Below are 21,703 nucleotides of genomic sequence, written 5' to 3'. Positions count from 1 at the left end.
AAACTGATTCCCTGTTGTATCTTGAATAAGAGAATAAATTATAACATTGCAGAGTTACAGAAAAAGTAAAAGGTGAGAGCATTAGGTGGAAGCCTACCAGCTGCTCACTCAGTGTGGGTCGGCAGATTGCTGAGCTCCCAGAACAGCATCTAGTATCCCAGAACCTGGAGTGGAACATAGAGCCCTCTGACACTCCTGCAACCCTGGCTTCTTTCTGTTTTCTTCCCACTACACGGGCAAGTTCTGGGCTACTCTGACCACTAACAGAACCGCCCTCTGAACTCACAAATCCCATTCCTCTGGCCTCCTGACCAATCTTTCTGGTTATTGCTGCATATGATCACCTACAGTGTGTGCATGTAGAGTGAAACTTTCACTAGCAATATTTCTGGAAGTTCAATTTAGTTCTTTTCATGTTTCTGTGGTAGTCATATTGGATAGTTTTATTTTTGTTTCTCTAAACCTTTATTCCTTGAATTTTTTTTTTGGTATCATTAATCTACAATTACATGAGGAACATTATGTTTACTAGGCTCCTCCCTTCACCAAGTCCCCCCCACAAATCCCACTTCAGCATAGTAAGATGCTATAGAATCACTACTTGTCTTCTCTGTGTTGTACAGCCCTCCTCGTGCCTCCCCCATTATACATTCTAATCGTAATGCCCCCTTTCTTTTTCCACCCCCCTTATCCCTCCCTTCCCACCCCTCCTCCCCAGTCCCTTGTCCTTTGGTAACTGTTAGTCCATTCTCTGGTTCTGTGATTCTGCTGCTGTTTTGTTCCTTCAGTTTTTCTTTGTTCTTATGCTCCTCATATGAGTGAAATCATTTGGTACTTGTCTTTCTCCGCCTGGCTTATTTCACTGAGCATAATACCCTTGAATATTTTATATATAGCTGTATTTGAGAAATTCAAATCTTGAAGTCTTTGGGGTGGAGATAGGGGACCTAAATCTGTATTTGTTCTTCCTGACCCACAATCATGGTGGCTTCCTTCTGTGATTGCTGATCTCCGCTTGTGAACTTGCTGTTTGTTTATTTGATCTTAATATTTGGAAATATTGAAATCCTAAGTTGGGGGTATGTTCCTCCAGAGAGGATTTTTATCTGCTTCTGCCAGGAGTTGAGGTTGTCACCTACCTAGGACCACTTTGTTTCCCTTTGATAGTCCCAGAACTGAAAGTTTAGTTAAATGACTTTAATGTCTTAAAGTACCAGTTTCTTAAATTCCAGTGCATTCATCTCCACAATGGGGAAATAACCTGCCTCTGGGAGTTGGCAGGTCCTGTTCTGGTATCGGGGCATTTTCTCCCCTGCAGCATGTTTCCTTGGCTTACCACCCTCCCTTTGGCGGATGCATTGTCTAGAGGAGAGGCTGCAGAGCAGGTACCGTCATGAGAGCTTTGGCTCTCATGACATGACAGCACACTGGGGCTCTAATCTCAGCTCTGCCATTTGTCAGCTGTGGCATCTGGGAAAATTGGCATTGATTAGGCACTAAGCCTCATTTCCAGGATTGTATATTCCATGAATATAAAAAAATAACAACAGTGCTTACTTGCTAGGATTATTGTACAGAATAAATGAGATAATGCATAAAAAGTTGGCATAGAGCAGGTACTCATTAAATACTTCCTCTCACTGAGTACTACCATTATTAGAAGTCTTACTATATCCATTAAGTTGCAGTTCAGTTTTGATGGCTTGGGAGTCATTTAAGTCTCTTTATTTAGATTAACTCCTGTGTATATTTGTTTCCATTCATTGTTTTGATTTTTTGGTTTAACTCGGGCAGTTCTTTTATTCTGGATTTTGGGGTTCTTTTTGCCTCCTGATACCATATACCTTTCCATGTGATAAAGAAGCTAAGATATGGTACTTATAATACTTGTGAATGATGTTAACTCTCAACTATCCGAAATTGTCATTTTACTTTAAACATATTAATTAACCTTGTATTAAACTGGAATCTGTTTGAAGATAACCAATTAATTATACTAAATTTTAAAATATAAAAACAGCATGTTTTATCATTTGTCTTTCCTGATTATAAAGGTAATGTACTTTTATGTAGAAAATTGGGAAAACTATAGAAAAGTATTAAGAAGAAAGTGAAATTTTTTGTCCTCTCCTAGCCTTAGTGTAGCAGCCAGAGTGTTAATTTTGGTATAAATCAGATTATTCCGCTTCCTTGCTTTCCACACCCCACTGATTTCCCAGAATCCACCATGATGTGTGGGTCTGCCTGCCGCTCTGCAGTCTTTCCTCCCTCTGTGCCCTGGCCCTCTGAGCTCCAGCCACCTTGGCCTCCCTTGCCAGGCATCAGACAACATTTACCTTAGAGCCTCTGCATGTGTCCTGCCCGCTGCTTCAGCTGCTCCTTCCCCATGTAGCCACAGACTTGCTCCCTTACTTCCTCCAAATCTGTGCTCAGATATCAACTGGTCAGAGGTCCTCCTTCCCAGACCACCTAGTCTAAAGTAGCAGCTCCATCAGTACGCTCTTCCCTTACATTATTGTTCTTCGTAGCATTACTTTCTGGCTGTGTGTTGTATGTCTCTCTCACTAGGGGGCAGGGCTTTTGTTAAACTTACTGATGGTCTCCCAGAACCTACATACTTAGTAAAAATACTGTTTATGGAATGAATGCATTCTACTGCTCAGAGATAAATATCAGTGTTTTCGTTTTGTTTTCTTCCTGCTTATTTTCTGTATTTATGCATGTCTGTGTATTGAAACCATTTAAAATTAACATAGCATTGCACAACTTTATGGCCTGCTTCTTTAATTTTAGGAGTAATTTCTAGTGTTGTTTAACATTCTTCATAATTGTAGATTTTTGTCTTCTCCATTGAATACACTCCATCCCTACCTCCTGTTATTGGACATTTCATTTTTTGTTTTCAACAAGTTGGTTTTTAAATCTCTTTTCAGAAGGGCATATACTGCATCTCTAGGAGAGACGGCAGTTGCGTTTGACTTTGGGCCATCTTCAGCAGTCCCGAGCAATATACTTGGACACAAAGGCAAAGATGAAGTAATGGCATACCCACTGTATATCTTATATGAGAACGGGGAGACTTTCCTTACCTATATTAGTCTGTTACACAGGTGAGTTGAGGAGGTAACCCACCTTGTGCTCCAGTATAGACTGTGATAGTTAGACTTGGGGTCCCATGTTTTTGAGTTTGTGGAAGTGCGGAGCCTTTTAAAGCGTGGTTTGCATATTTTGGAGAGAGTGGTACCAATCATTGGACCTTTCATGTCATGTTATTTGGGTAAGTTCTGTAGAATTCTTGGATAATCACTTAAGACTGGATTTGTTTTTGTAAAGTATAGTCAACCAAAAAAGCGTTTCTTTATGTGAACAAGACATCATGGGGACAGCCTCATGAGCTTGTCTGGTGTATTATGTCCCAGTTGTAGGGAAAAGACATACAAACACATGAAAAGTGAATGACCCATTGCCACCTGAGTGGTACAGAGAGTAAGACCCAGAGGACAGAGAGATCACCTGAGTGAAGAAGTTCAGGAGATTTTCAAAGAGAAGGACTGATGTCATATAGGACTTAGAGGTCTAATGCATGGTTAAAGGACACACCACGGAAGGGTAGGACATTTTAGTCAGAAGGGCAGCATGAAGTAGAATATGAACACAAGGGCAGGTATCATTCAAGTTCAGTGGTTAGACATTTGAGGCTAGAGCAGAGGTTTATCAAATGATAAAGCTAGAAGTATCTGCCCAGGGAAAATTTGGTGGAATTAAACACCTAGTTAAAGACTTTGGCGTCTTTTCTGTAGGAATAATGTAGTAAGAAGCCAGTGATAGTTTCTAAACAGATGAATAAGACAACTGGTTAGGAAAGGACTGACACAGAGACACTTTTAAAGAAGGTGTTGCAAAATTTAGCTTAAAGACTACAAGAGTTTGAACAAGGGTGGTTATAATGCAAAGTAAGAAATGAACACAGCAGATATTGCAAAGGAAGTATCACTGAGACTTAGTTACTGTTTGGATAAGAGAGTGAGCCATTCACAGAAAGAATATTGAGGTCAGGAAGTGCAGCTAATTGTTTTTACAAATGGTCAATGGTGCAGTATTGGGCCAATAAAATGGAAATACTCCATGGTCTCTTGGAAATACAGGACTGGGGAGTAAAAGGTAAAAATAAAGAGATAAGAATCATCTGCCATAGTGAGACAGTCAGTAGAGGATAGGAATTTAGGGAAAATTTACAGTTAGAGATACATAAGGCCAAAGACTGTGAACATTGTAGTTCATTCACTTATAAATCAATTAATCAGATATTTAGGGCCCACTATGTCACTGAAGATGGGAACACAGGATTGAAGGCAAGGTCCCTGCTATGTAGCTCCTTGTCTACTGGAAGGTCATACAGCAAACCAGTAACTAGAACAATGTGATGTGCTATCACACAGGGTGCTGTGTGAGTGGGCAGGGTGAAAGCCTGCCTGTCTTGGAAGACTGGGAAGATGTAATATAAAAGCTTGGATCTGAAGGGTTTGCTAGTTAAAAGTGGAAGCAGAAGTGGTTCCAAGAGGGAGAAGAGAGTATGCAAAATGTTAAAGATAAGAGCTTGATAGATTGCAGAATGGTGAGGATCTGCTGTCAGTTGCCTTCCCCTGGACAGTGTTCTGTACCATTCACCCATGATCTTTTTATTAATTACGAATTTTTTATCTTATATTTTGTTTTATACATATACATGATTTTATAAATGCATATAATATTTTTATAATATCACTATTATATTAACATTACTACCCACCTTTACTCTCCCTCCCCCTGCTACTTAGCCCTCCTTTGTCCACACTATGCTCTACCTGGTAACTTAGCCCAAAACCTGAAAGTCATCTTCCACATCTTCTTACATCCAATCTGGTCTCAAAATTCTATGAATTTCTTGACTGTATACACCCTTCTCTCTATTCCCTTGTCCTTGCTTCCGACATTCAGCATCTTCTGCCTAGATGTGCCTTCTCTTAAATAGTTGCCTTCTATCCCATTTTGGTCCCTTCCATGTCATCCACCTCACTACTCCCAGGTTAATCTTAGGAAAGTGAAGCTCCATCACTCTTGATTTAAACCTCTAATGACATACTGTCACCCAGCAGAAAGATTCCAACCATTTAACATGGCCTATGAGACCATCTGCTTCATGAGCCAACCCTGACTATCTGCCTGGCTTCTTTTCTGTTGCTTTAGACTTGGTATTTTTCCTCCCATCAGCTAAGCCAAGTTTCCTTCCTGTAAATTCCTTGTCTTTCATGCCTCTAGGACTTTGTATATGCTGCTCCCTACCTTGGATTGTTTACCACCCCTTCCCAAAACATACTCTTTGCCATTGATCTCACTTATTTTTGTTTCCTTTCTTACACACCTCACTTTCTTTGGACCATTCCATGTTCCTTTGTACTCTGTATGTCTTTGCATTAGTACATTTGCCATGTGGCATAGTAATTCTAGTTAAATGTCTGCTTCCCCACCTAAACCATCAATTCCTTGGGGGTGTCATCTCACACTGAATAAGTGCATTTGTCTAATCCAACTAAATAGGTGGGTCTGAAGCCCTGAAGATAAGCTATATTTCCAAAGAAAAGATTTGGGAATCATCAGAATATAGATAGTAGTCAAAATCAGGCATAGTGTAATACACTCTCATGTAAGTGTATATTTTGAAAAGAGGGCTTGCAACAGAATCTTGAAGAGCTCCAGTATTTAAGAGACAAATTAGCAAAGGACATTAGAAAGGTATGTTTAGAGAGCTGGAGTAGAAAGAGAACCAGGAAAAGAATTGTTGGGGATGTTAAGTTTGCTAAAAAGCAGCCATTATTAATCAGTCATTGCAGTAGGTCAAGGGCACTGCCTTTTGGATTTAGCCATTCAAATCTCTTCAGTAACTGCCGGGGAGTAGCTTCAGGGGAGTGGTGAAAGCATAACCATCCTATGTTTAGGGCACGGTTTCTCAGCATCTGCACTATTGACATTCTGAGCTGAGTAATTCTTTGTTGTAGGGGGCTGTCCTGGTGGGACTGGTCAGCAGCATTTCTGACCTCTAGACACCAGTGACCTCCCTGTGCCCCCAGTTATGACAACCAAAAATGTCTTCAGACGTTGCCAGTGTCTCTTCAGGGGCAAAATTATCTCCAGTTGAGAGGCACCACCAGAGAAGTAGAAATTAAGTGGAAAAGTGAAAAACTGGAGACACTGGCATATACTAGGTTTTTAATGACAACTGGAGAAAGACAAAGTCATAAAAGGGTTTTAAGTGATAGGCATGGTTAGTTCTGTCAACATTGCCCGAATATGTTTTTACTCTTTCTTTAGCCCTGGCAATATTGGAAAGCTGTTAGGTCCTTTGCCCATGCATCCAGCAGCTGAAGATAACTATGGTTATGATGCTTGTGCTGTACTCTGTTTACCCTGCGTCCCCAACATCTTAGTGATTGCCACCGAGTCGGGAATGCTGTATCACTGTGTCGTGCTGGAAGGGGAAGAAGAAGATGACCAGACAGTAAGTCAGGCTCGTGTGGGTGTGGGGGTGTCCCCAGTACCTGGTGTGGCTCCTGGGCCAGTGCGAATCCTCAGTATGTGAGGAATTTTACTTGCTATCTAGCACTTACGTTTATTTTGAAAATAAAAACACATAAAATTAATTGAAGTCCACTTAAAAAACCTAGGAAGGAAGGTAGAAGGTGCCGAACTTAGTTGGCCCACCAACCTACTACATATTATTTCCTTCTAAATTCTATAAATTGTAGTTGTCAGTCACAGATGTAAAGAACCTTTGAATCACTAACTTGGCTCTTCTCTAAACTTGTTTATCTATGTCTTCCTGAAAGAAGAGAGGCCTTTTCTTTTTTTTCTCTTTAAGAATAACAAGGCACTATTAGAATAGGGCATGAAATGAAGATGAATTTGAAAGCACTGTTTGATCCAGCTTTTTGCTTCTGTTTAATTGTGTACATTTTCAAATGAACATGAAAAACTAAAATTTTACAATGCCTTTTTTTTATAGTCAGAAAAGTCCTGGGATTCCAGGGCCGACCTCATCCCTTCTCTCTACGTGTTTGAGTGTGTTGAGTTGGAGCTCGCCCTGAAGCTGGCGTCTGGAGAAGATGATCCCTTTGATACTGACTTTTCTTGTCCAATCAAACTTCATAAAGGTAAAGTATTCACTAAATATAGTTATTTTATCCCGTTGTATTTTTACCCAGACTATCACAGACTGTTCCCCATGTAACTTGGTCTGTGTTTCAGCCTTTAAAAGGGCGAACAGGTTCTGTGACTTATTAGTCACTATATTACACTGTAGGTCTAAGAAAGACTAAGCAAATTTCCCAAATTTTAAGAAAGTGGTCTTAAATCTGGATCCAGATTTGTAATAGTTAATTTTTCCTGGTCCAATCAAAAGTAGGTTTCATGATTCAAATATTTTAATGTATGCACACTTCAATGCACTTTAAAAATAAAATTATGCTGATAGTTAAGATACCTCATTAAAATATCTCTCGATGTTGGAACACATTCTTATTATACCTAGACCCAGTTTGAATGTTGTCCTTATATCTTTTGTTTTAACTTACTTGAGTTCGTACCATGTCCTTCTAGCAACTTCTGTCTATCTAGGGAGCTCTTGGATAAACGGCTGAGACAATCAAAGAATGTGTCATTCAGACAGAGTGGCTGAGTGGAAGGGGTTTGTGACTTTCTGGAGTGTCCTAGGTTCTAGTTTACAGCTCTGACAATAGGCTCTGTAGTATCAGGCAGTTGTCCTCTCTCATCTTCAGTTTTCTCATCTGAGAACAGTAGAGATAACATCAGATGATCACTAAACTGTCCCTTCTAATACAAAAATCCTATAATCCTATTTGCCTTCTCACCCTTTCACAGAGTCTCCTATAGGATCTTGTCATATTCCCTATGGAAAACGAGGAGCAAAAGTTTACTCTGGAATATTTGGGTATACCTTTCATGGTGTTCCTCTGTTCCATACACAGAAAGGAAGTCCAGTCTTAGCAGCAACCTGACCTCATCTACTTACAGTCCTACTAGCCAGTTTGCCTAGGTTTGGTAATAACGGCTTCAACTCTGTGCTAAAGTATAGCCAAAAACATTTAAGGGGATAGTAGTCCTTACATGATAAACCAGCAAAGAGGACCCATTGGGCATGTCACTTAAACTTTTTGGAGCATATAAATAGCCTCAATATTTTGCTTTATAAATATTCACAATGATGTGAACTATTTGATTTCCTTATAAAGATACATATTTGGGAAATCTTAAATGTAGGCATTTTTATCTTGGTTCTTCCAAATAAGAATTTACATTTTACATGTGAAACTGATACATCTTTGACTTGTTCACATTGTACTTAAGGCATACACAGGTTTTTAGTGACATTAGTAAATGGTTACCAGTTAACATGAGGTGTCTAGCAAGCTTCTGCTTCAGTTACTATTGTTGCCTCTTTTTCATAGCAGATTCCTGTTACATCCCAATATTACAATTTTTCTGTTGACTTCAGTACCACAGACACATTTTGAAAAGCTATAAACAAGAATAGACCTAATGAGATTATTTGATCCTTAAATTAAGTCTAAAGTGTAGGCAAATGAAAAGAATCTTCAGTATTTTGTTCAGAGATATAATTGTCATAGACCAGTTTTTAAACTTTTTATAGCTTAATGTTGTTTTTAGAGGTGTTAATGCAGAACTCCAACATACAAAACAGATAAAAATAATATAGCATCTGGGGAGGGGGAGGGGGGGCGAGGTTGTGGGGGAGGGGAGTTGGGAGGAGGGGCTCTGGGTGAGGGGGGTGGGGGGTGTCAATTCCCTGTGAGAAATTCACATGGGAGCATATAGCAATAATGGTAACATAGAAACCAGTGCTCTTTGATCCTGTGGGGGGACATAGATGGCCTGTGGGCTTGTTTGGACCCACGCAAGGGCCTAGTCTGCTGGGGTAGGAGGATAGCACCAGAGAGGAAGAGCCACTGCCTTTGGGGATAGTGGACACGAGGTGATGTGTGCTCTTTAGACAGGGACGCCCCTTTGTGAGAGTGGACAGGGATGCAGGTGGGGAGCCCTGGGCCAGGTGCGCAGAGGCAGGGTTCTCCAACAGAAGACTGGAAGGAAGCATTAGTGGTGAAGCCATGCCTAACCTGAGCCTTAGGTCATGCCAGTGTGGTGCATGGTGGCAGGTGCCAAAGGCACAGTGGGGTGCTTTGGGTTTGCCAGTGGGGACCCTGGGGCAGAGCCTGCAGCCCTGTGCCATCTACATTGCCCAGGAGCCTATAACCAGCACAGGACCCAGTTTTGAAGCTTTAAAGGACCCGCCCAGAAGGCACTTGGCTGTAGTTGGGTCAGGAAAGAGATCTGAGCTGGGAGCAGGACTTCTGGACCTGGCCCCATGTGTGCCAGCAGAACCACCAGATAGCCAGGCAGGTGGGTGGGCAAGTACCTGCCTGTAGCGGTCCAGGTGGTGGGCCCTTCGGGCAAGGGCTCAGCCCTGAGGGGTCACAGCCAGGAAGAAGGTCTGCAGGGGCCGCCAGGGAGCACTCCGGATAGAGGAGAGAGAGCAGAAAGCAGGGGGCTCCAGGAAGTGTCAGCAGGAGGGCCCGGCCCATCAGCTGTCTGGGGTGTTACCTGCAGTCACTCATTTGCTCCTCCAACTGTAGTTCCTATCAGATTGTTCACAGTGTGGTCTTCATGGATGTAACATTCTATGTGAAGAAGAGCCTGACTGGCACATTTTCACAGTTGATTAGGTTGCCCAGAGTAAGGGACTCAAAAGCCTTTCCTCTCTCGATCCAGAGGCCCTGTCCATTTTTGTACCTCCTTTCATCAGTCAGGAGGACAGTCATGTGGCTGGGGTGGGCTCCAGGACTCTGAGCAAGGCCTGCCGGCACTCCTTAAAAAAGAAACAGGAGAAGCCCAGGGCAGCACCCAGGAAGGGCCTTCCGGCGGCCCAAGAGGGCTGGACTCCAAGGACATCAGTATCCCCAACGGTATGGACCTGGTTGCCCTCCCCAAGCTGTGATTCCCAGGGGACATGTATGTGGCCTCTGAACCAAAGGAGGAGTGTGTCCATTTTCTGGTGCTGACCAGTGTCTGTGGGAACAGAACCTGCAGCGTGGTGGCTCAGTACTATCGACCACTGCATGATGGGTACTGCTTCTACAACAGCAGTGCACACCGGGAATCACTGCAGCTGCCTGTGAGCAGAGTAGGAGGCTTCATGCCTTTTGCAGTGTGCATGGTCTCCAGGTCTCCCTACTGCAGCGCCCTCAAGGACTGCCTCTCCTGTTTATTGACTCATCTGAAGTTCCGTAAAGATTTTGAAGTCATCAATCATATCAAAGATGTTGCTGCAAAATTCTCTCTGATTCCTAGCCCACCACCTGGACCGCTGCATCTGATACTAAACATGAAACAACTACAGATCGTGTTTCCCTCACATGCGAACCCCAAAAGCCCAATCATAGACTTGGACCTTCACATGCCCTTGCTGTGCTTCAGCCCTGAGAAGGGGCTGCAGGTCCTCACCTGCCTTCTTACGGAGCGGCGGGTAATGTTCTTCTCCTGCAACTGGGTGCTGCTGATGCTGGTGGCTGAGTGCTTCATGGTCTACCTACACCCTCTGCAATGGCAGCACACCTTTGTACCCATCCTGTCCCAGCAGATGCTGAACTTTGTCATGGCACCTACGTCCTTCCTCATGGGCTGCCACATCAACCACTTTGAGGAAGTCAGCAAGGCAGCTGATGGTTTAATTCTGATAAATATCAGTAATGGGAGTATCAGCTGCTCTAATGACAACAATGTTGACATTCCCAATGTGCCCCTCCCAGCAGCACAGACGTTCACTTAGAGGGTCCAGAGCCTTCAGCTACACCATGAGCTGGACCTTGCCCACCCCTGTGCCAGCACGGATCTGAACAAGGGGTGAGCTTGCAGGTGGGCCTGGCAGCAGTGCCTCAACAGCAAGTGTTTATGTTTTGGTGAACTCCGTTGTGTTAACATTTAGAAAGTGATATATTTGGATTGTGTTTATTAGTTATAATTTTTTAATACATTAAAATGTTTTGAAAATTAAACTCAGATCTTAAAATTTCAAAAAGCCTGACAGAGTGCCATAGTATGAAGATTCCATAGACCTTTCATCACTTCCATCAACAAATATGTTGGTGGGCTACTGGGTGAATTCTTTGTTTTCTAATGGTTGCCTTTATATCATTGATGATCCATTTGCAGATCCCAAGTGTCCCTCAAGATACCACTGCACTCATGAAGCTGGTGTACATAGTGTTGGGCTAACTTGGATTCATGAACTTGACAAATTTCTTCGATCAGGTGAGCTTTCTGTGCTTTTTAGTATGTTTCACAGATTCTATCAAAAAGTAGTTTAGAATATAAAAATAATAGAGAAAAACAATGAAAACAAAAGATGGTTATTTGAAAACACCTTTAGCTAGACTGACCAAAAAATAAGAGAAGACTCAAGTTACTACACTTGGGAATGAAAGCCGGATTATTTCCACTGACCTTACAGAAACATAAAAGATTATTAGGGAATGCTAAGAACAACTGTGTGCCAGTTAGATAACCTGGGTGAAGTAGGCAGATTCCTAGAAAGACAGACTTAACAAAAGTGACTCAAGAAGAAGTAGAAAATTTGAGTAGATGTGTAACAAGTAAAGAGATTGAATTACTGATCAAAAAACTACCCCAAAAGAAAACTTCAGGACAAGATGGTTTCACTTAATTTAAAGAATTAATACCAATTCTACACAAATTCTGAGGTATTACCCTGATACCAAAACTGGACAAAGACATCCAAGAGAAGAAAACTATAGACAAATAACTCTTACAAATATAAATGCATAAAAACCCCAACAAAATACTAGCAAACCAAATCCAGCAACATATTAAAAGGATTATATACCATGACTAAGTGGGATTTATCCCAGGGATGCAGAACATCCAGAAATCAATGTATTACACCATATCAGTAGAATAAAGGATAAAGCCATATGATCATCTCAGTAGACAAAAATATTAAGAAAATCCAATGGTCTTTCCTGTTAAAAACACTTAACAAACTAGCAATAGAAAGGAACTTCCTTCCTGTGAAAAACCAACAGCTAGAATGAGGAGATTCAAGATGGCAGCGTGAGAGGTGAGACACAGGACTCCTCCCCAAGCCACAAATACTACAAAAATATAGTTAGTTAATACAACTAGCCCTAAAACAGCAACAAGAAAGAAGGCTGAACCAGACTGCATACAGACCTCACAAACAGCAGACCTCATGAAACAGGGTAATGTATGACAGCCTTAATTGGCAGGACCCGAGCCCTTCCCCCACCCCAGATCACCAGCAGGAGGAAGAGAAACAGAGCGGGGAGGTGGGTGGAAGCTTGGGACTGCTGAACACCTAGTCCTGGAGATCTGCTTTGTGAGCAGAAACCTATATTGTGTAGTGCTCTGGACATTGGGGAGCTCAGAAAGGCAGAGTGCTTGATAGACTGAGATACTGGCCGTTTGTGGAGGACGGGGATCCACATCCGGCCACTCTTTGTCAGAGGAAAGGCAGGCAGTCTGAGGCTTCCTAGCAGCAAGAGGGCTGCTGAAGGCTGGGTGTGCACAGAGCTTGCTGCGCGGAGGAGGGGAGAGCTAGACAAGGTGTCTGGGCTCCCTCAGCCCAGCTGGTTGGGAACTTTGAGGAGCTTCCGGCGCTCCATCCCCCTGGCTGTCTACTCAGCTCCAAGGCACCCCACTGTGACACACAGCCTGCTGTGCCTCCCTCCTAGCCTGCCAGCACTGGTTCACAAAACGGCAGTCACTGTGTTGGCATCAGACCAGCCACAGGGAGGCCCTACCTACAAAACCTAGAGATGCAAAGCACAGAGAATTACACCTGTGTGCTTGGTCCACTGGCTCTGACAGTGGAGACAGGCACCGCAGACAGGAATCAGGAAACAGATCTTTCCTTCCCCCCAGGCACCAGCTCCACTCCCCTACGACACCCAACCTCACTCTAGGGACTGAGCAGCTCCAGAGACTGGAGCTTCTATGCACTAGTGGGCACCACATAGAAATATGAAACATCAAAAGAACATGGTTCAGACCAAAATCTCACAAACCCCAGAAAAAGGGACAAATGAAACAACTCACCAATCTTCCTGAGAGTTCAAAATAAAAATTATAAACATGCTTATGGAGGTACAGAAAAATATTCAAGAACTCAGGAATGAATTTAGGTTGGAGATTCAATCATTAAGAAATTCCATATCTGAAATGAAACATACAATGGTGGGATATAAAAGCAGGTTAGATATAGTAGAAGAGATGGTAAATGGAATAGAAATCAGAGAACAGGAATACAAAGAAGCTGAGGCACAGAGAGAAAAAACAATCTCTAAGAATGAAAGAATATCGAGAGAAGTGTGAGACCAATCCAAACGGAAAAATATTTGCATTATAGGGGTAACAGAAGAAGAAGAGAGAGAAAGGGATAGAAAGTGTCATTGAGGAGGTAATTGCTGAAAACTTCCCCAATCTGGGGAAGGAGATAGTCTCTCAAGCCATGGAGGTGCACAGATCTCCCAACACAAGGAACCCAAGGAAGACAACATCAAGACTTAATTAAAATGGCAAAGATCAAGGATAAAGACAGACTTTTAAAAGCAGCTAGAGGGAGAAAAAAGATCACAAAGAAAGGAAAACGCATCAGGCTATCTATCGTAAGAATTATCAACAGAAACCTTACAGGCCAGAAGGGAGTGGCATGATATATTTAATGCAATGAAGCAGAATGGCCTCGAACCAAGAATACTCTACTCAGGAAGATTATCATTTAAATTTGAAGGAGGGATTTAACAATTTTCAGATCAGCAAAAGCTGAGAGAATTTACCTCCCACAAACCACCTCCATGGTGCATTTTGGAGGGTCTCCTATAGATGGAAGTATTTCTAAGGCTAAATAGATATCACCCAAGGGATAGACAAAGAGTACAGAATATGATTCATAACATACAAAGAATGGAGGAGGAAGAAAAAGGAAAAAAAAGAATCTTTAGGTTGTGTTTGTAATAGCATATGAAGTGAGTTAGACTGTTAGATAGTAAAGGAATTACCCTTGAACCTTTGGTAACCCTGAATCTAAAGCCTGCAATGTCAATAAGTGCATACCTATTGATAATCACCCTAAATGTAAATGGTCTGAACACATCAACAAAAGACATAGAATTACTGAATGGATAAAAAAACAAGACCCATCTATATGCTGCGTACAAGAGATTCACTTCAAACCCAAAGACATACACAGACTGAAAGTAAAGGGATGGAAAAAGATATTTCATGCAACTAATAGTGAGAAAAAAGCAGGTGTTGCAGTTTTTGTATCAGACAAAATAAACTTCAAAACAAGAAAGTAACGAGACAAAGAAGGACATTACATAATGATAAAAGGGTCAGTCCAACAAGAGGATATAACTATTATAAATATCTATGGACCCAACACAGGATCACCTACACATGTGAAACAAATACTAACAGAATTAAAGGGGGAAATAGAATGCAATGCATTCATTTTAGGAGACTTCAACACACCACTCACTCCAAAGGACAAATCAACCAGAGAGAAAATAAGTGAAGAGACACAGGCACTGAACAACATATTAGAACAGATGAACCTAACAGACATCTACAGAACACTCCATCCAAAAGCAACAGGATACACGTTCATCTCAAGTGCACATGGAACATTTTCAAGAGTAGATCATATACTAGGCCACAAAAAGAACCTCAGTAAATTCAGAAACATTGAAATTGTACCAACTAGCTTCTCAGAGCACAAAGGTATGAAACTAGAAATAAATTACACAAAGAAAATGAAAAAGCTCACAAACACATGGAGGCTTAATAACATGCTCTTAAATAATCAATGGATCAATGACCAAATAAAAACAGATCAAGCAATATATGGAGACAAATGACAACAATAATACAACACCACAAAAATCTGTGGGATGCAGTGAAGGCAATGCTTAGAGTGAAGTATATTGCAAAACAGGCCTACCTCAGGAAAGAAGAACAATCCCAAATGAACAGTCTGAATTCACAATTAATGAACCTAGAAAAGGAAGAAAAAATGAGGCCCAAAGTCAGTACAAGGTGGGACATAATAAAGATTAAAGAAATAAATAAAATAGAGAAGAATAAAACAATAGAATCTATGAAAGCAGGTTCTTTGAGAAAATAAACAAAATGGATAAACCCCTAGCCAGACTTATCAAGAAAAAAAGAGAGTCTACACACATAAACAGAATCAGAAATGAGAAAGGAAATATCACTACAGACACCACAGAAATACAAAGAATTATGAGAGAATACTATGAAAAATTATATGCTAGCAAACTGGATAATCTAGAAGAAATGGACAATTTTCTAGAGAAATACAACCTTCCAAGGCTGACCCAGGAAGAAACAGAAAATCGGAACAGACCAGTTAACAGCAAAGAAATTGAATTGCTAATCAAAAAACTACCTAAGAACAAAACTCCTGGACCAGATAGTTCCACTGCTGAATTTTATCAAACATTTAGTGAAGACCTAATACCCATCCTCCTTAACATTTTCCAAAAAGTAGAAGATGAGGGAATACTCCTAAATTCATTCTATGAGGCCAGCATCACTGTAATACCAAAACCAGGTAAAGAAACCATAAAAAAAGAAAATTACAGACCAATACCCTGATGAACATGGATGCAAAAATACTCAACAAAATATTAGCAAACCAATTTCAAAAATACATCAAAAAGATCATCCATCATGGTCAAGTGGGATTCATCCCAGGGATGCAAGGATGGTACAACATTCAAAAATCCATCATCATCATCCACTACCTCAAAAAAAGGACAAAAACCACATCATCATTTCCATAGATGCTGAAAAAGCATTTGATAAAATTCAACATCCATTCATGATAAAAACTCTCAACAGAATGGGTATAGAGGGCAAGTACCTCAACATAATAAAGGCCATATATGACAAAGCCCACACCAAACATTATACTTAACAGTGAGAAGCTGAAAGCTTATCCTTTAATATCGGGAACAAGATAAGGATGCCCACTCTCCCCACTTTTTTTTTTTGGTATCATTAATCTACAATTACATGAGGAACATTATGTTTACTAGACTTCCTCCCATCATCAAGGCCCCCCCCCCACAAACCCCATTACAGTCACTGTCCATCAGCATAGCAAGATTCTGTAGAATCACTACTTGGCTGTGTTGTACAGCCCTCCCCCCATTATACATGCTAATCGTAATGCCCCCTTTCTTCTCCCCCCTTATCCCTCCCTTCCCACCCATCCTCCTTAGTCCCTTTCCCTTTGGTAACTGTTAGTCCATTCTTGTGGGTTCTGTGATTCTGCTGCTGTTTTGCTCCTTCAGTTTTTTCTTTGTTCTTATACTCCACATATGAGTGAAATCATTTAGTACTTGTCTTTCTCCGCCTGGTTTATTTCACTGAGCATAATACCCTCTTGCTCCATCCATGTTGTTGCAAATGGTAGGATTTTTTTTCATCTTATGGCTGAATAATATTCCATTGTGTATATGTACCACATCTTAATCCATTCATCTACTGATGGACACTTAGGTTGCTTCCATTTCTTGGCTATTGTAAATAGTGCTGCGATAAACATAGGGGTGCATATGTCTTTTTCAAACTGGGCTCCTGCATTCTTAGGGTAAATTCCTAGAAGTGGAATTCCTGGGTCAAATGGTATTTCTATTTTGAGCATTCTGAAGAACCTCCATACTGCTTTCCACAATGGTTGAACTAATTTACATTCCCACCAGCAGTGTAGGAGGCTTCCCCTTTCTCCACAACCTCGCCAACATTTGTTGTTGTTTGTCTTTTCGATGATGGTGGTCCTTACTGGTGTGAGGTGATATCTCATTGTGGTTTTAATTTGCATTTCTCTGATGACTAGCGATGGGGAGCATCTTTTCATGTGTCTGTTGGCCATCTGAATTTCTTCTTTGGAGAACTGTCTGTTCAGTTCCTCTGCCCATTTTTTAATTGGATTTTTTGCTTTTTGTTTGTTGAGGTGCATGAGCTCTTTATATATTTTGGATGTCAACCCTTTATCAGATCTGTCATTTATGAATATATTCTTCCATACTATAGGGTACCTTTTTGTTCTACTGATGGTGTCCTTTGCTGTACAGAAGCTTTTCAGCTTGATAGAGTCCCACATGTTCATTTTTGCTTTTGTTTCCCTTGCCCAGAGAGATACGTTCATGAACAAGTTGCTCATGTTTATGTCCAAGAGATTTTTGCCTATATTTTTTTCTAGAGTTTTATGGTTTCATGACTTACATTCAGATATTTGATCCATTTGAATTTACTTTTGTGTATGGGGTTAGACAATGATCCAGTTTCAGTCTCTTACATGTAGCTGTCCAGTTTTGCCAAGACCAGCTGTTGAAGACTGTCATTTCCCCCTTGTATGTCCATGGCTCCTTTATCATATACTAATTGGCCATATATGTTTGGGTTAATATCTGGAGTCTCTATTCTGTTCTACTGGTCTGTGGCTCTTTTCTTGTGCCAGTACCAAATTGTCTTGATTACTGTGGCTTTGTAGTAGAGCTTTAAGTTGGGGAGTAAGATCCCCCCCCACTTTATTCTTTCTTCTCAGGATTGCTTTGGCTATTCGGGATCTTTGGTGGTTCCATATGAATTTGAGAACTATTTGTCCAGTTCATTGAAGAATGCTGTTGGTATTTTTGTAGGGATTGCATTGAATCTGTAGATTGCTTTAGGCAGGATGGCCATTTTGACAATATTAAATCTTCTGAGCCAAGAGCATGGGATGAGTTTCCATGTTTTAGTGTCCTCTTTAATTTTTCTTCAGCGTGTCTTGGAGTTTTCAGGGTATAGGTCTTTCACTTCCTTGGTTAGTTTTATTCCCAGGTATTTTATTCTTTTTGATGCAATTGTGAATGGAATTGTTTTCCTGATTTCTCTGCCAGTTCATTGTTAGTGTATAGGAAAGCAACATATTTCTGTGTATTAATTTTTGTATCCTTTAACTTTGCTGAATTCAGATATTCTAGTAGTTTTGGAGTGGAGTCTTTAGGTTTTTTTATGTACAATATCATGTCATCTGCAAATAGTGACAGTTCGACTTCTTCTTTACCCACCTGGATTCCTTGTATTTTTTTGTTTTGTCTCATTGCAGTGGCTAGGACCTCCAGTACTACGTTGAATAACAGTGGGGAGAGTGGGCATCCCTGTCTTGTTCCCGATCTTAGAGGAAAAGCTTTCAGCTTCTCGATGTTAAGTATGATGTTGGCTGTAGGTTTATCATATATGGCCTTTATTATGTTGAGGTACTTGCCCTCTATGCCCATTTTGTTGAGAGTTTTTATCATGAATGGATGTTGAATTTTGTCAAATGCTTTTTCAGCATCTGTGGAGATGATCATGTGGTTTTTGTCCTTTTTGTTGATGTGGTGGATGATGTTGATAGATTTTCGAATGTTGTACCATCCTTGCATCCCTGAGATGAATCCTACTTGGTCATGGTATATGATCCTCTTGATGTAATTTTGAATTCGGTTTGCTAATATTTTATTGAGTATTTTTGCATCTATGTTCATCAGGAATATTGGTCTGTAATTTTATTTTTTGGTGGGGTCTGCCTTCTTTTAGTATTAGAGTGATGCTGGCTTCATAGAGTGAGTTTGGAAGTATTCCCTCCTCTTCTATTTTTTTGAAAACTTTAAGGAGAATGGGTATTATGTCTTACTGTATGTCTGATAAAATTCCACAGTAAATCCATGTGGCCCGGGGTTTTGCTCTTGGGTAGTTTTTTGATTACCGATTCAGTTTCTTTGCTTGTAATTGGTCTGTTTAGATTTTCTGTTTCTTCCTTGGTCAGACTTGGAAGGTTGTATTTTTCTAGGAAGTTGTCCATTTCTTCTAGGTTTTCCAACTCATTAGCATATAGATTCTTATAGTATTCTCTAATAATTCATTGTATTTCTGTGGGGTCCGTCATGATTTTTCCTTTCTCGTTTCTGATTCTGTTGATGTGTATAGATCCTCTTTTTCTCTTAACAAGTCTGGCTAAGGGCTTATCTATTTTGTTTATTTTCTCAAAGAACCAGCTCTTGGTTTCATTGATTTTTTTTTTATTGTTTTATTCTTCTCAATTTTATTTATTTATTCTCTGATCTTTATTATGTCCCCTCTTCTGCTGACTTTGGGCCTTATTTGTTCTTCTTTTTCAAATTTCAATAATTGTGACTTTAGACTATTCATTTGGGATTGTTCTGCCTTCTTTAAATAGACCTGGATTGCTATATACTTTCCTTTTAAGACTGCTTTTGCTGCGTCCCACAGAAGTTGGGGCTTTGTGTTGTTGTTGTCATTTGTTTCCATATATTGCCGGATCTCCATTTTAATTTGGTCGTTGTTCCATTGATTATTTAGGAGCATGTTGTTAAGTCTCCACATGTTTGTGAGCCTTTTTGTTTTCTTTGTACAATTTATTTCTAGTTTTATGCCTTTGTTGTCTGAGGAGTTGGTTGGTAGAATTTCAGTCTTTTTGAGTTTACTGAGGGACTTTTTGTGGCCTAGTATGTTATCTATTCTGGAAAATATTCCATGTGCACTTGAAAAGAATGTGTGTGCTGCTGGTTTTGGGTGTAGAGTTCCGTAGATGTCTATTAGGTCCATCTGTTCTAGTGTGTTGTTCAGTGCCCCTGTGTCCTTACTTATTTTCTTTCTGGTAAACTTTGTCCTTTGGAATGAGTGGTGTGTTGAAGTCTCCTAAAATGAATGCATGGCATTCTATTTCCTCCTTTAATTCTGTGAGTATTTGTTTCACATATATTGGTGCTCCTGTATTGGGTGCATAGATGTTTATAATGGTTATATCCTCTTGTTGGACGGAGCCCTTTATCATTATGTAATGTCCTTCTTTATCTCTTGTTACTTTCTTTGTTTTGAAGTCTTATTTTGTCTGATACTATTACTACAACATCTGCTTTTTTCTCCCTATTGTTTGCATGAAATATCTTTTTCCATCCCTTGACTTTTAGTCTGCGTATGTCTTTGGGTTTGAGGTGTGTCTCTTGTAAGCAGCATATAGATGGGTTTTGCTTTTTTATCCATTCTGTTACTGTGTCTTTTGATTGGTGCATTCAGTCCATTTACATTTAGGGTGATTATTTAAAGATATGTACTTATTGCCATTGCAGGCTTTAGGTTCATGGTTACCAAAAGTTCAAGGGTAGCTTCTTTACTATCTTACTGTCTAACTTAACTCCCTTATTCAGCTGTTATAAGCATTGTCTGATGATTCTTTATTTCTCTCCCTTCTTATTCCTCCTCCTCCATTCTTTATATGTTCTGTGCTCTTTTGTGTTTCCTTTGACTGCTTTTGTGGGTAGTTGATTTTATTTTTTGCCTTTAGTTAGTATTTGGTTGGTATGCTTTCTTTGCTGTGATTTTATTTTCTCTGGTGACATCTGTTTAGTCTTAGGAGTGCTCCCGTCTAGAATAGTCCCTCTAGAATACCCTGTAGAGGTGGTTTTTGGGAGGCAAATTCCCTCAACTTTTGCTTGTCTGGGAATTGTTTATTCCCTCCTTCATATTTAAATGATGATCGTGCTGGATACAGTATCCTTGGTTCAAGGCCCTTCTGTTTCATTGCATTGAATATATCACGCCATTCTCTTCTGGCCTGTAAGTTTTCTGTTGAGAAGTCTGATGATAGCCTGATGGGTTTTCCTTTGTAGGTGACCTTTTTCCTCTCTCTAGCTGCCTTTAAAATTCTGTCCTTGTCCTTGATCTTTGCCATTTTAATTATTATGTGTCTTGGTGTTGTCCTCCTTGGGTCCCTTGTGTTGGGAGTTGTGTATGCTCCCGTGGTCTGAGCGATTATTTCCTCCCCGAGTTTATGGAAATTTTCTGAAATTATTTCTTCAAAGACACTTTCTATCCCTTTTCCTCTCTCTTCTTCTGGTACCCCTATAATGTGAATATTGTTCTGTTTGGGTTGGTCACACAGTTCTCTTAATATTCTTTCATTCTTGGAGGTCCTTTTATCTCTCTACCTCAGCTTCTCTGCATTCCTGTTCTCTGATTTCTGTTCCATTAACTGCCTCTTGCACCTCGTCCATTCTGCTCTTAAGTCCTTCCAGAGATTGCTTTATTTCTGTATTCTCCCTCCTTAGCTCTTGCATATTTCTCTCCAAGTCCATCAGCATAGTTATGACCTTTATTTTGAATTCTTTTTCAGAAAGATTGGTTAAGTCTATCTCCCCAGGTTCTCTCTCAGGGGAGGATGTCTGTGTGATTCTGGTCTGGATCAAATTCTTCTGCCTTTTCATGGCGATAGAGGTAGTCATGGGCAGTTGGCACTTGTTTCAGCTGGGAGAACAAAGTTCCTTCCTGCTTTCTCCTCGCCTTCCTCTCCTGTGAGAACAGCGACCCCTAGTGGCTTGTGCTGGGTAGCTGCGTGCAGACAGGGTCTCTGATTCTTGCCCAGGCCGCTATGGAGGAAGCTCTGCATGGCTGCTGTGGGTGTGACCAGTCTCAGGCTGCTTCTCTGCTGTGGTGGGTCCGCACTGGAGGGGGAAGGGGCAGG

At 40.7% G+C, this 21,703-nt stretch overlaps 2 protein-coding genes across 2 annotated transcripts in view; one reads left to right on the top strand and one right to left on the bottom strand.

The window, feature by feature from the left end:
- The window catches only part of RABEP1 (rabaptin, RAB GTPase binding effector protein 1), a 278,399-nt gene that overhangs the window by 111,665 nt on the left and 145,031 nt on the right, over nucleotides 1–21,703 (bottom strand). The gene's annotated exons all lie outside the window — the stretch shown is intronic.
- NUP88 (nucleoporin 88) overlaps nucleotides 1–21,703 on the top strand; it is a 38,021-nt gene that overhangs the window by 7,202 nt on the left and 9,116 nt on the right. The window contains exons 5-8 of the mRNA XM_036895974.2: nucleotides 2,934–3,110; nucleotides 6,349–6,535; nucleotides 7,040–7,187; nucleotides 11,281–11,379. Coding sequence (XP_036751869.2) covers nucleotides 2,934–3,110; nucleotides 6,349–6,535; nucleotides 7,040–7,187; nucleotides 11,281–11,379 — 611 coding nt within the window. The remainder of the gene's footprint in view (nucleotides 1–2,933; nucleotides 3,111–6,348; nucleotides 6,536–7,039; nucleotides 7,188–11,280; nucleotides 11,380–21,703) is intronic.

Source organism: Manis pentadactyla, chromosome 4 (assembly GCF_030020395.1).
Source record: "Manis pentadactyla isolate mManPen7 chromosome 4, mManPen7.hap1, whole genome shotgun sequence".
Classification (NCBI taxonomy): Eukaryota; Metazoa; Chordata; class Mammalia; order Pholidota; family Manidae; genus Manis; species Manis pentadactyla.
Note: the sequence above shows the minus strand (reverse complement) of the source record. Positions and strands in the feature narration are given on the sequence as shown.